The 15,458-nt window shown below is 38.2% G+C and overlaps 1 protein-coding gene across 5 annotated transcripts in view; it reads right to left on the reverse strand.

Moving 5' to 3' along the window:
- Window positions 1-2,509: 2,509 nt before the first annotated feature.
- Window positions 2,510-15,458, reverse strand: part of MFSD2B (MFSD2 lysolipid transporter B, sphingolipid) — a 38,185-nt gene continuing 25,236 nt past the window's right edge. For 3 of the 5 annotated variants that reach the window (XM_083351888.1, XM_083351889.1, XM_083351891.1), the window contains 9 exons: window positions 14,549-14,697; window positions 13,356-13,446; window positions 13,133-13,254; window positions 12,426-12,509; window positions 11,584-11,664; window positions 10,323-10,432; window positions 8,730-8,873; window positions 6,686-6,862; window positions 2,510-5,799 (listed from right to left, as the gene is read on the reverse strand). In XM_083351888.1, coding sequence (XP_083208014.1) covers window positions 5,736-5,799; window positions 6,686-6,862; window positions 8,730-8,873; window positions 10,323-10,432; window positions 11,584-11,664; window positions 12,426-12,509; window positions 13,133-13,254; window positions 13,356-13,446; window positions 14,549-14,697 — 1,022 coding nt within the window. In that variant the 3' untranslated portion in view covers window positions 2,510-5,735. Of the gene's footprint in view, window positions 5,800-6,685; window positions 6,863-8,729; window positions 8,874-10,322; window positions 10,433-11,583; window positions 11,665-12,425; window positions 12,510-13,132; window positions 13,255-13,355; window positions 13,447-14,548; window positions 14,698-15,458 lie in introns of those variants that run through there. The other 2 variants (XM_083351890.1, XR_014491116.1) reach the window with 2 other exon arrangements.

Below are 15,458 nucleotides of genomic sequence, written 5' to 3' on the forward strand. Positions count from 1 at the left end.
TGCCTGCAATTAGTGCAGGTTCGAGTCCCACCAGGCTCAAGGTTGACTCAGCCTTCCATCCTTCCCAGGTAGGTAAAATGAGGACCCAGATTGTTGGGGGCAATAAGCTGACTTTGTAATAATGCCGCTTGGCGGGGGCCGAAAGCCCTAATAAGCAGGCATATACATAGAATGAAGGCTATTGCTAAGCACATTGTTTTGTGCTTAAATTGTAAGCCGCCCTGAGTCTTCGGAGAAGGGCGGGGTATAAATGGGATTAAAATAAAAATAAATTAAAAAATACTTCTTGCAGACAGCTGATCATTTGCACCCTTTTAAAGCAGACATGTCAAACTCATGTCACGTGACGTTGCGCAATGTATCGGGATGGTTTTGCCATTGCCGGCAATTGGGTGGGCGCAGCTCTCGGATGACGCATCTGGCCGCGAGCCGGCAGTTTGACACCCGTTTTAGAGGGTTGTTGAGGCCACCTGGAATGCAAATGACCAGCAGTCTGCGGGGATTGAAGATTTCCAGTAGTAGCTGGAGAGGCTTCTTGGATGAGGGGCCGCTTTAAAGAGAAAATGGAGTCGTTGCCTTGTGAAAAAAAGCACCTTTGGGACAACCAGGACCTGGATGACGGAGAATCTCCATTAGCAATTGGGCGAGTGAATTCTACTTTATTGTAATGCTCTGTTGGTACAATTTTGCAAATCTTAAAAGTACAAGTCTCCTTCTCTTCCCACCCCTTTTCATTTACCACCCAAGAAACCAGTTTTCTGAGCTGCTTTCTCCATCTAGGATGCAGCTGAGGGCTACGCTCTTTTACCTGACCATTCCCAGACAGCATCTCCTGCCAGAATCTCCCAAGCTCTTCCCCATATTCCATTAGAGCTCCCTCTTCCAAGGCATGGATTGTTCTTGTGGCGGTATCTTTGTCCAGTCCCCCCGAAGGTGTTTTTCACACATAAAAGTAGTCCTTGACTTACAACAATCCATTTTGTCACCGTTCAAAGTTAACCCTTAACAACCAATTTCCTGACAGTGAGGACAATTAACCACTGGAAGAGTTTGTCTCCAGATGTTATGGCTGCTTCCATCACTGGAGGCTTTTAAGAAGAGACTGTATAGTCACTTGACTGGAATGGTATCATAGGGTCTCCTGCTTGAGCAGGGGGTGGAATAGAAGACCTCCAAGGTCCCTTCCAACTCTTTATTATTTTGTTAATTAACCAGTGGAACAACATGCCTCCAGAAGTTGTGTCTGCTCCATCACTGGAGGCTTTTAAGAAGAGACTGGAGAGCCACTTGACTGGAATGGTATTATAGGTCTCCTGCTTGTGCAGGGGGTGGACTAGAAGACCTTCAAGGTCCCTCCCAACTCTGTTATTTTGTTAAAATAATAAAATAAAACATCAAAAGATTGATATGAGTAAAGGTGAACCTTAAAAGTAGCTGGTTTGAGAGTGTTTCATGATTAAGAACTGGCTTTACACACAATGAATAAAACAGTTATTTCTTTGGCTTTGATTTAGCAGAATGAACAATTCCATCCCTATTAAATTATGACACATTTATGCACATTCTTTAAATGTAAGAAGTAGCATTTTGAATGTTCACACTATTTTGAACAATAGGGAAATCATCTTTAAATGTAAGAAGTAGCATTTTGAATGTTCACATTATTTTGAACAATAGGAAAATCAGCAGTGCTGAGGTGAAGTTTGATCATAGTAGATAAGGAAAAATCAAAGATAGCTCCATGACTGTTCTGGAACTGCAAATGCCAGTTATATTCCAGCAATGGAATTTGAAAAATTCCAGTTTCCAAAGTCTCAGCAGAGCTGGCTACCACCAAAAGAAAACAGAAGGACCTCCCACCTTCCCCGTAAAATCCCTTTTGAAGTTGTAAGTACTTTTAAGTTATTATTTGAATGTCATCTTTGAGGCTGCTTTTTTTCTGTTCAATCATATCCAATTTTTGGAGACTGAGTGGAAAAGTCCCTGCAGTTTTCTTGGCAAGGTTTTTCAGCCATGGTTTGCCATTGCCTTCTTGCTAGGGTTGAGAGAAAGCGTCTGGCACAAAGCCGCCCAGCTGTCACTTCCAGCTGTAGCAATGGCAAACCACTTCCAAAGCACCTTGTCAAAAAGCTGCAGGGACTTATCCAGGCAGTCTCCCAAAATAGGATATGATTGAAGGGAAAAATAAATATTAGAATGTTATCTTTAAAAAATTTTCTATTATTCAAACTTAAGTGTTTTGTCTACTTGTGTCTCCAACAAGCCTTATGAAAAACATTAAATTCTTTTCCATAAATATACAATATGTATCTTACCTATTCCATACATGCAGAATTCATTTTACAAACCTTCATGATACAACATACTAATACGAGAAGCAGATTTTTACAAAGAGAAAGGGTATGAGAAAAGATAGTTTTTGTTTCTCTCAAATGTAATTTCTCAAGTCCCCGAAAAGGACAAATTGGTTCTCCTGTTATTCCTTTCAACATAGGGTAAAGTCATGATAAAATGTTCAATTCCATTTTTTATTTAAAATATTGTAAGGTTAACAAAATGTCATCACTCCAAATTTTCCAGTACTTTGTATATCATTGCACATTTTGCTGATTGCTGTTAAAATAGTTTCGTACTATATTCTTATAAGAATTGATAATTTTCTTGGCAGTCTGTATATTATAGCGATACCTGTCTTTGTGCATGTGCTTGAATGCATGTGTGCTTAAAGACACATGCACCCAAAGTATACTGTTGAATATCTGCTTTCTTAAGTCGTAGAAAAAAGCACTTCACAATATTCCACAGATAAATTGCATAGCAAAACATATTGCAGTCTAGCAGATTTATTCAAGAAGCATTGAGGCAACTACTGTATATAATAAATACTATTTGCAGTCAAGCTATTTGTCATACTGTATATTTTAGGGTCAGGGAAATTTTGGATGAAAAAAACACCACACATCTAATTATTCAGGGTACTGAAGACCTATAGTAACTTGGAACTTTTAAAAATAGACTTCTTATAGATGTAAGGTATGGCTGGATGGCAACCGTTAAATATGGTTAGAGGTAGTCCTTGCCTTAACTATTTAATGACCTTTGAAGTTATAACGGCAGTGAAAAAGTCACCTATGACCAATTTTCACACTATTCCCCCATGGTCATGTGACCAAAACTTCAGCTGGCAGCTGGCATGTATTTATGACAGTTGCACTGCTCTGGGGTCATATGATCACCAGTTGAACCTTTCTAACTGGGGTCCCACAAGCCAAGTCGACGGGGGAAGTCAAATTCACTTAACCCAAGATTCACTTAACAAGTGCAGTGATTTGCTTAACAACTCTGGCAAAAAAGTTCATAAAATCGGGCAAAACTCACTTAACAACTGCCTTGAGCCCATTTATGGTCATAAGTCAAGGACTACCTATATTTTTTATTGAAAACTTTCCATAAAATTTCATTTACCTATATGAGAAGTTTCTTTACATTTTTGCTATTTTTGAATTGCTTTTTTCTCTTATTTTTTTCTATTTTATTAATTAAAAGCAAAACAAAAAACACCCAACAACTGTAAAGGTTGACATTGCAACAATTATTTAAAAATACCAAGGATCAAACAAAATTACCCTGGTCTGGGCTGCAAAAATTCAGATAACCTCTAGGCAATAACAAAGTGGGAGTTCTCAGGATCTTTGCTGCCCCCCGGAGGTTATTGAAGATTTGCCACCAATATATGAAATTTGACTCCATTCACAAAGACTATGCTTTCCTCCCAGCCAAATCAGATCATCCGATGAATGTGGGCTTTTGTACATTAAATCAAAAAGGACACTGGAATTTGTACCTGAGAACTTAAGTCTCCTGAATAAAACCTTCATATTGTTTAGTTTTTTTTAGCAAGCTTAAGAAAGAAAAAGGTTTCCGAGGGTTTTGTGAGATGAATTGAGCAGAGAATGGCACAACTGCTATACGTAATATTTATTGTGTTGTCCTTATTTTATCAATTTTGCTTAATTCTGTAACCAGAGATGCTACTTTGCTTGTTACTCTTATGATTCTTGCACATGAATAGACAACAACTTGACTTTTAGATCATATTCTACTGAGCTGCATCTGGTGAATGGGAGTGCCCGTTTATGTGTATTTTAAAAGCAAGTAGACATACAATTTACAAGGTATACTTTTTTCTACAAGCCTTACTGAAAAATAATGTTAAGCAATGCTTTTTTTGTAAAAGAAAAAGGTGCTGGAACTCACACATGTCATACAACCCGCCTTGCCTACCCTACAAGGTTTTATTCAAAAAAGGTGCCGGAACTCCGTTCTGAGCATTCTATGAGAAAAAAAGCCCTGATGTTAAGTCACAATATTGCCCAGCTGTTACCCAATTTCATTATTTCGTAATGTCTACTGAGAATGCCAAACTACTTTCAAAATAATACATTTCTTCAATCTAAGGGTGATTTTAATCTATTAATTCATTAATAGAAGCAAAGATCCATTTTCAAATATATTTGACTATAGTTTGGGCTATTATGTGTCAGACGTAGAAAGTCTGCATCTTTTTTTTAAAAAAAAAGTCTGTAACTTTTCATGTTGGCATCATTAAAAATAGTCACATTTATATGTCACATTTCACCATTGCTAGGCACACAGTGAGGAACCTGTGTTTCTGTTTCTGTGAATGGGCTGACTCCAAGTTGAAATTTTCAATTACCTAAATTCTATTGGCTGTACTTGTGCAAAACAGCAGTGAATGGAAAGTAGTTATTACAATCAGTTGAGACAGCATGGATGATCTGCAATTTGTGTAAACCATGGAATAATGACTTCTGCCTTGTCCATTTGCCACAGAGAGGATTATAGCCCTTTAAAAAAAAAGTTTCAATTGCATTCTCCTGGAGCACACAAAACTGCCATTGAGCCTCTTGGTAAAAATGCTTTGCAGAAGTACTAATAGTGCAAACTAGTGCCTCCATCAAGGGAACCCGTAGCTACTATAACGTTAATTATAATGCCTCTCAAAATGTTCAGTTGACACTCTATATATGTGCCAGCGAAGACAGTACATCCTCTTATAATATTTATGAGCCCCATTTAATATAGTAAAAGGCATGAAGATGAGACTTAGAATTCACGTGTTCTGTTCCTCCACATTAATTCAAAAGTGGGCTATCAGAAAATAAGAGGAAGGAGTTTTAGGTATCTTCTCTGCTGAGTTATTGATAAAACAATTAAGGTGGGATTAAAAATGTCTATACAAAAAGCAGAGATGAAGCCAGCAGTTTAAATGGCAATGCATTGATGATAAACAGAATTCTGTGATTAACAAAAATTACGGGATTTCCTTTGGTAGGAACCATAACTTATAATTAGTTGAAATTCCCTCTAACCACACTGTCTTGGTTAACAGCTTATGGATAGCGCTCACAAGACCACGGCTTTTCTCTCGGCAGGCAGCTGTTCTTCTCAGTATAATATGCACTGGTACTATATATGAAAAAAGAGAGCACCACCTATTGCATCTTATACATAGCTCCTGCAAGGCTTCATAGTAATCCAGCAGTACAGATGTACAGGCTCTCTAAGCCCATGCTGCAAAGCATCATCTTTCTGATCAGACCAGAATGGGTGGTATATGGGTGGTTAAAGACCGGTGGAATAAGATAAATGCCTTCAAACATGCTGAAGTGCTGCCCTCTGGTTGCATTTTCATTAGCACTGGATTTCTATTTTTATTCAGGCTTTCCAACACAACTGCTTTCCTCGGCAATGTTTTCAGTCTTCACATGATTCCTCCTGTTTTATAAGACATGAAAGAATATTGTGTAAAAAACAGTTTACATTGTAATTTAAACACGGCATCTGCTGGGCCTGGATTCCACCTTTTAATCATGAGGTTTTTTTACATATACACATACATACACCCCATACACACAAAATGTGACACAAAAATTGTCACGTTAAAATGTTTTTTAGAAGCTGTCCTTTAGCTTCAGAATCCAAATAAGTTAATACTGGCCTTTAATTCTAACAACTTGTAAGCTCTTGGTCAAATATATCAAGATTTATTTCCTGTTGTTTGTACATCATCTCTATGGAAAAGCCAGTTTCAGGACAATGCAAAATAAGTGCATTTAAGACCCACCAAAGCCAAACACCACAAGTCTAAGAGAAAATATGGGAATTTATATTAAGGGGTAGTGTTTTATTTACTCCCAACGATGGGAGTAGAAATCTTGCACGCACATCATTCCGGATTTAACTTCTGGCTTTTCTGAAACTCTGAAAATCAGTATTGGATTTAAGTTTAAGAAATCCTCCAGAATTCAACAGATTCAACTTTCAAATAATTAGCTTTACAGTGTGCTTTAATTATTCAATGCAACAACTTATTTTTGGGTGGATATTTTATTTGCTTTATAAGCTTTCTGAATTTGTTACGAATCGTAAGCATAACTTATTGTTTATGCACATGGCTGAATAAACAGGGGCATTCAAGGAATGGGAAATAGCGACATTACTTACCTTTAGTAATTTATAATTTAATGTAAAGATTTTGCTTTCTGTGAATTATCATATATTTTTTACAGTAATACAGTTGACTTTTGATTTAAAAAGCAGCACACTTCTTTCACCTGAGAAAGATGTGCACTAGGAGAGGCTGGTATTAGTACAAACTTACCTTGAATTTTCAAAGGCGTATTTCACTTCCTTTTGACTTTTCTCATTGATTGGGTAAAACAGGAGTATGGATAAGCCTAAAAGGATGAGGATGGATGGAATTCCACCAACCAAGATTTTCAGCGTGATGACAACATGGGCGGACTGTATGCACATCCCTGATTTGTAGCCTACAAATCTATTAAAAAGTCATGCAAATGTTACCATAATTTATTCAAAGAACAATATACAACTAAAATTCATTTCGCGCCCCTCCCCCTTCAATCTGAATATTGCTGCTGTTATTTTCTAAGCCTTACTGGCTTTTTCCCATCAGTTTTTTTTTACATAAAGACCAATCTTTTCAACACTGATGTCTGACCTTAAAATAATGGCTCTTATATTTATAAAGCAATCTCAGCAATTCATTCATTATGATCAGAACAATAGCATCCTGATCTCCATAATATTGGCCACTTGCCTTAAACCAGCCCATTACTTTCTGCCCTATGAAGCTACAATGTGCTTGGCAAACTTGTTTCACTTAATGGATTAATTGGTTCCACCTTTGTGGCCCAGGATAGCTTGCTTATTTATTTTCTACATTTCTCTACCACCTGAAACTTTAATGGATTCTAGGGAGCTCCCAAGCTTTTATATAAAATACAATATAACATCAATATAAATTAACATAATTTAAAGCTAATTGATGATTAAATTAAACTAAACTAAAAGTGATAAAAGGACGCAGTGGCTCAGTGGGTTAGGACGCTGAGCTTGTTGACCAGAAGGTGGGCAGTTTGGCGGGTCGAATCCCGAGTGCCACGTAACAGAGTGAGCGCCTGTTACTCGTCCCAGCTTCTGCCAACCTAGCAGTTCGAAAGCACGTAAAAATGCAAGTAGAAAAATAGGGACCACTGCAGTGGAAAGGTAACAGCGCTCCGTGCGCCTTTGGCGTCTAGTCATGCCGGCCACATGACCAAGGAGACGTCCTCGGACAAGCGCTGGCTCTTCGGCTTTGAAACGAAGATGAGCACCGGCCCCTAGAGTTGGAAACGACTAGCACGCATGTGCAGGGAAACCTTTACCTTTACCTAAAAGTAATAGAGTAAAATCCATTCAATGGAATATGGCACCAGGGGTTTTCATTCAGGTTTTAATCCCTGAAAGGTTTCAGAATAGCTAGATTTTCATCTGCTTCCGCACTCACCATGAAGGTAAGGGCCATTTTCACTTCTGCGGGTAAACTATTTCAGAGGAAGCACACTGCGTGCTTTTCTGTCACTGTCCTCTGAATCAATGTAGTCTTATAGACTGCTGTAAACTAGCAAGAGTTGGAAGCTAAAGTAGCCACTAACACAATCACCTGGATCCAGGAAAGAGTCAGAAGTGGAAATGACAACAAATTCTGGACTCCCCATTTCCTGTTACAGCCAGCCCGCTTTCTCCTATCATACCACCCCCTGGGTCAACAAGCAAGATTGGAAACAGCTCAATTTATTTAAAACTGGTTTGGAGGCCCGGGTTCAAGCTGGGCTCCGGATCTAAATCTCACTTCAGAAATTCAAAAACAATTACCCTTCTTTTTCTGTTTGATGAAACTTGTAGAATATTTTGTTAAAAAAAATCTTCCTGGAATTGGAAGAAACATAAAAGCAGAATAAAATCTGGTGGACTGGGTATGTGGTGATATGAACCCTTTCTTAGAGTTCATACAGAAAATGTCTTTATTATATGCCTGCATGTATGGTGAGTAGAGCAAGAGAGATAGCTATAAACTGATTACATTTTGAAAATAAATAACGTAGTAATCTTTATCACAACAAACTTGAGTAGTTAGAGATTACCTGCAGGCATAATGACAAGAGCAGGTGTAGGCAGCACACAACCATCTAGTTGCTAAACTGCAGTGCCTAACACACCTAGGACACCGGGACGATGACAAAGAATGCAGGAGTTGTAATTTATCAATATCTGGAGTGCCACAGATGACCTATCCTGTGCCCCTTTTGCCAAATTAAACAAATGCAAGATTCCCAAAGAAGCCAAAACTTAAAAACACTCACTGTAGACTGAAAGAAGAAATTCCCATTCCAATTCCAGTTGACATCTTTGTGAAAAATATGAAGGACGAATAAAAGATAGTTTCATGCCCTGGTAAATGAATGTTCTGCATTCGAAAATGGTCAACTACATCAGGCAGCATAGACCTTTAACCGACAGAAGCAGCCTTAGTTTAAGCCCCCAAATTAAATAAAAAAAGTTTTTAAGTTTTAAAAATGTCTGAAAAAATAGTTAGAATCTTTCACGATTATAGGGAGATTTAAAAGAGGTTGTTTCTATGTGCTGTGACTGAAAAACTGACTTTGAACGAAATTCTATAACTCAACTTATTTTGCCTTTATACAGAACTGGCAGTCTTTGACTTACAACCATAATAGTTGTCTACCCATTAAGGTTGTTTAAGTTGTAAAGCGAAACATCCACATGACCAACCCAACTTGACAACAACCTTTATTGTGGTGGCTATTAAGTGAATTACCATGGTTGTTAAGTGAGTCTGTGCTCATGAAGTGAATGCCAGCGCTGTTAAGTGAAGCCATTGTTCACTGAGGCATTTTTGCTGAAAACAGAAAGTAAATGCCAGTTTTCAGAAAAAAGGGCATAAATCATGGTCACATGACTACGCCGGACACTGCAAATAGACATAAAACGCAGGCTAGCTGCCGTGCGCCCAAAATCTGGACACATAACTATGGGGTGGTAATGATTGTCATGACTTTGGAACCACGTTGTAAGTACCTTTTGAGGGCTCCATCATAATTTTGCCTAGTTTTAAGTTAACAACTATCTGTATAACTGCCATTCATACTTCTGCTAGTTTTTGTTCTAATAATAAATTCCATCTGTGCAAAGCTTTCTTATTTTTCTATCTTTCTATCACTCCAGTCCTTGCAAATAACAATAATATACAAAAACAAAAAATAGTGATCACATGTGGCCACCTCCTTAAGAATAAGTAAATTGTGCACAATCAATAAAGGGCTTTTTTTTAAAAAAAAAGTCTTTAAAAATCATGCGATTCAGGACTTAGTAAGTGGAAAATAACTGATCTATAATTAAATGCACATTTTGATAATAAGGCTTTTACATTGTCATATTTATATATTGCTTTAAAATAATACTTTTATTAAAATACTTTTAATACCCTAAAATTAGACCTTTATATATAGTTAATAGGGATAGCTTCATATGCTTTATTGCCTGTTCCTATAATTTCCCCCCCCCCACCTTTTTGTATTTGCCATTAAAAACCACTGGGATTTTAATCATTTAGCCTTAAGACTTGTCTTCCACTGGTTTTGTCTTAAGATTCTCGACAAGATTTCTGAAAGATCTGATCTCTGATGACATAATCTGAGGCCTCTCGATCAGGATTGTCTGTAGTCTCAAGAGGTCCCAGCCCAAAAGACGCTACTGTGTATCATTGCACTGAATCGATTCCATCAGTATTAATTTTTAATTAAACTAGATGAAGCACCTTCTGGAGGCAGACCGCAGAGTATCGCCCAAAGGCTAAAGTGCTGCTTTTAACCAAATGCAGTGGATATTCCCTGCATACCCTGCCCTTATGCTCACCCTCTACAAGAGACTCTTACCACGGCAAGAGGAAAGATGCTGCAATGCTAAGTCCAGATACAAAAGCCACAAGGTAGGCAAGGTAGACATTTGGGATCGTTACCAGCACGATTACAGAAGGAATCATCAACTGGAATGAATGGAAAAAGAGGAGAAAAGCTAAAACATTTCATCCATTATTGGATATATAAGAAAGGGTAATGCCTTAACTGGACAATGATATAAACAGGATAAAGATTACTGTACAGACATGATAATGACAATCGTTATAGGTGTGACAGTGTAATAAGTCACCACCAGCTCGTCTAGATTAAAATCATCGGCCATGATAGACATCAGTTTGGTAGAATTTCAGACCTGGGACAAAACCCTGGATCTTCCGTATGCAAAGAATGTGCTTCAAAGTGCTACAGTGTGGTGAGTGATCTTTTTTGCTGCATAAGCTATCCTTTTAATTTTACTTTTGGTTTTCCTTCTGCTTTGAAGGTCATAGAGCAGTGTTTTTCAAAAATGTACATCAAGAGTACATGTTACATGCTCTGCAACAGTGCCTTTCAAACTTGGTAACTTTAAGAATGTATGGACTTCCAACTCCCAGAATTCCCCAAGCAGCATGCTGGCTGGGGAATTCTGGGAGTTGGCAATTTTAAGATGTGTGAATTTCAAGTTTGAAAAATACTATTGGGGACTATTTGGCTGCACTCTTTATCTTTCTATTTCAGATCCACCATAAATAGAAAATCCGTAGGACAAGAGGTGTTATTTCTAGAGGCAGGGTGCCTTTAGTTTTCAGCCACATAATCTGGTGTCTGTTGATCTGAACAGATTATAAACCATAACAGGAAGAGATTCTTAATCAACAGGACAAGAACCAGGAGACTTAGCTACAATTAAGTCATCAAATCATCCCAAAATCACACTTAAAAAACGGGTTCAATATAGCTAGCAAGCATGGCCTAGAAAAAACTATTGCTCAAATGATTACATTCAAGATGTATGATTATTAGGACTATGCAGAGTCTTAAATTCAATTTCAAAAGAGTGTTTCAAAGTGCTTACCAGCACAAGCCCAGGCAGCACTTCTGGAACTCTTTAAAGCAGCCACATTTTTACTTCGCATATTATAGCTGCCCTCTGCTGTTGCCAACATGGATCATGAAAAAAGGCTTGACTGCTTTAAAGAGTTACAGACAGGTGCTCCATTCATGCCTTTGTATGCTCTGAAGCACCTTTCTGGCATCTAATCTGAAGTGTAGCCATAAGTATTAACAGCTTACTTACTGATATTCCACATGCTGCTTTTTTTTTGCCAAAATGTTTCAAAAATCTTTGCCAGAACGGGACGCTCACTGTAGCTGATACCTACGTGTTATAATGTGGGGAAAAAATGACAGATAAGAGAAAATGTGTTTATGGCTTCCAAGGGAATTAAGTGTACAATTTGAAGATTGCAGCATCATGCAAATAGGAATAGTTACACATCACAAGAGGGCAGAAGTGTGGACTCTGATGGAGTCAGCCTAAAGAGATGACCATGGATTTAAAAAGGTGACCAGAGAGACAGAAACCAATACAGATAGTCTTTGACCTACGGCCACAATTGAGCCCAAAATTTCTGTTGCTAAGTGAGACATTTGTTAAGTGAGTTTTGCCTTATTTTACGACTTTTCTTGCCACAGTTGTTAAGTGAATCACTGCAGTTAAGTTAGTTAACACGGTTGTTAAGTGAATCTGGCTTCCCCATTAGCTTTGCTTTTCAGAAAGTTGTAAAAGGTGATCACATGATGCTGGAACACTGCAACTGTCATGAGTCAGTTGCCAAGTGTCAGTTGCCAAGAATTCTGATCACGTGACCACGGGGATGCTGCAAAGGTTGTAAGTCTGAAAAGCGGTAATCAGTCACTTTTTTCAGTGCCATTGTAACTTTGCTCACTAAGTGAACTCTTATAAGTCAAGGACTACCTGTATTTTTCTTTTTATTACGGTATATTCGCACAACATAGTTACAGGTGGAGAAAGGCCTTCAATCATGAAAACCTGATTTTCATATAGGTATGGACCACAGAAATATGAGAAGAAAACACATACCAACAAAGGAAGCGTAGCTTTGTCTAAACACTTACCAAGATAATTACCACTAAATTTTGAAAGTGACTGCGAAGACCAGCTGCGTAAGTACAAAAGAGAACAAAGTTTCCTTGTTCTATCTAGAAAGTTGAAAAGAAAAGAAAAGAAAAGAGTGCTGGTTATTGGGTGACATACACATTTAATGCATCATCATTAAAAGAAAAGAGAACTATACTATTAGGTTAGACCTGATTCAAATGTGAAGGAGGATGGATAAATATAGTGATAATGTAAGCTTTTCTGTTTACAATTCATACATTTCTTGATACGACCTCATAGTAATTGGCTTTTTAATCATTTGAAAAAAGCTTTTTATATAAAAGCATATTAAAAAATCTTTGGTCATGGATGCTTTTTGTGCCGTAAGTTGTACCTATCTTTTTATTTGAATCCAGGAAAGAGGTTAGCAAACCTGTAACTGTGACTTCACAGGATCACGCCCACCGACTTTCAACATTAAAAATTTATACATTTTTGATAATGGAATAATAAAAAAACCAGAAGATAGCCAAAATCTATAAAATCTCTGAATGCCCCCAGAAGATATTGGGCTGATTTTTACCGAAAAGAGGATTGCTCTTTAAGGACAGTTAAGATCACATACGGTATATACGATCAAGGTCTTATGCTGCAGCTGCATAGATTCTCCAATGCAATTTATACAAACCACGTTGATGCAGACACTGTGTAAATTAAGGATTACCTGAACTGCTGTTAAAATCAGTAGAAATGCTGCTGTAAATATCAAATATGGTTGATGCTTCATTGCATGCTTTTGTCCTTTAAAGAAAGGAACTTTTTTGTCTGGCATTAGGGTGTATGGATCTATAATGGGTGGAATATATACAACGTTGTTTATATGAGGTTGTAGATGGAATGGAGAAAATAGACACACAGAAATATTAAAAAGCTTTAACTATGCTCACCAACTTTTTCTTTCACTCCAAAGAACAGGGAAAGGATGCCGACAAGGTAGATGCTTCCTATCAGCCCAGCCGCAATCATGTAGACTTTTTTCTTTAAAGACAATGGTAAGAGAAGATTTCAACCAAATGACAGAAGTAAAGAAACATATAATAATAAAAACAGTTGTATTAGAAGGGGATACTACAGACTATGCATTGAACACTGAAAAACGTGGCTATCCTTTGGAACACTGCAAACTAAATGCACCAGGAGCTGACTTGTACCTTACTAAAGCACAAACATGCCTTGGAAGCAACTTTTCATTGCTGTGTTCCTATGACTTTGCGTTTATCTTATCCCCTGCCTGTGAGTGACTGTTAGTGTAGAGATGAGAGATAATCCTATATGTGCAAAATCCAGATGTATACCTGACATCACTTAAATTCACATAATGGAAAAGCATAACTGAATACAATTGCAATGTTTTACATATGGATTAATTGTATGTGGAATGGGACAATTGATTGCACCCACTGAGGTGAATTGCCCATCGCTTCATGGGGGAGGGGGGGGAGAGGATGGGAAACCAGTGGCAGGGCAAATGTCCTGGCAGAGGGACAGCTGAGAATGAATGCCCACAATAGGTCGGCTGCAACTGGGGGCGGAGGGGGCTGGAATGAAGTGGGTGTGGCAATGTCACCACGATCAACTACCCATTCTGCATACAATCGACATGTAAAACATTGCAATTTTATCCAATTATGCTTTTCCATTATGTGAATTAAGTGATATCAGGCATACATCTGGATTTTGCACATAGAGCATGTCAAACTTGTAACATCATGTGACGCCGCATGATGTATTGGGACTTCTCCCCCATTGCCGGCAATGGGGTAGGTGTGGTTTTGGCGTGATGCATCCGGCCCACAGTTTGAAAATGCCTGACATATAGGTTTATCTCTCATCTCTACACTAATCCTTGTGTCTTGCCACCTTTTGAGAAGTCCTTACGATACAAGATTTCCAAATCACAGTGAAGAGATGGTTCTTAGACATAAATGAAATAAGAAATATTTCCTGGTAAGTCCCACTAAATTCAAATGAGACTTGCTTTGAACAAATATTTAAGACCGGGTCTATTACAATAAATATGACATCCTCATTCTAATGTGACGTAGCACTATAAAAACATCACAAAATGTTTTTGACTTACTCCATAAGACATATCTATGACTTCAGAGCTGTTTTGTTGCAGCCCAATAGTTTCATTCTGGCTACAGTGACTAGAAGTGTGAGCACCGGCAACTATCTGGCCATGCAGCGTAGCGCCAATCAGTGTTCCAAGAACTTCAAATGCCATTCCTAAGGGAGGAAAACAGACCACTTCTACAAATCTGGCTTGTTTAGTGAATGGTGAAACATAAGCGAACAGTTTCCCCCCACAATGGGATTAAAATCTCCAAGATGGTGGGTGCAGCTTCAGGAGTCAAACCCCATCCCTTTTGTAAATGCAGCACATCTTGCAGATTTTGACATACACACCCCTCTAGAAAGCTTTCAATAGCGAAACAGTGATTTATATGTATACTGCAGTGAATATCAAGCAGTACCATAATGGGAGGTGGGAGCCATTGTAACATGCAGTCAGAAATTCAGGAAATATGTGCAAGGAAATAAAAAAACTGGGATTATTTAAAGACCAATGGATTATTACAAAGCTATCTCTTCCTAGGTGCATTTATCTTCTGGCATAATGCACAGAGCCCTAGAGAATCAATGGAAATCTACATGTCGTAAATTGTCTCTATCCGACTGAGCCTCAGGCCCACGCATTTCCTTCTCTCTGCTCCATTTCTTTCTAGGTTTTCTAGTTGACAGAAATTGCAATTTGTCTGTGTTTGAATTGTTCAGCTATTGCTTGCATTTGCCCTTCAAATCAGAGCTGAAACAAGTCGTATAGTGCTTTCCATTTACTCCCTCCATATGGTGGGAATAAATTCAGAATTTGCTAAGGGAGTAAGGAGAATGAAAGCTTGTCCAAGTGTTTAAAAGGTAAAGGTAAAGGTTCCCCCGCACATGCGTGGTAGTCGTTCCAGGAAGGCTGTTACCTTCCCACCGTAGTG

Source organism: Vipera ursinii (genome assembly GCF_947247035.1).
Source record: "Vipera ursinii genome assembly, chromosome: 1".
In the NCBI taxonomy this organism is placed as follows: Eukaryota; Metazoa; Chordata; class Lepidosauria; order Squamata; family Viperidae; genus Vipera; species Vipera ursinii.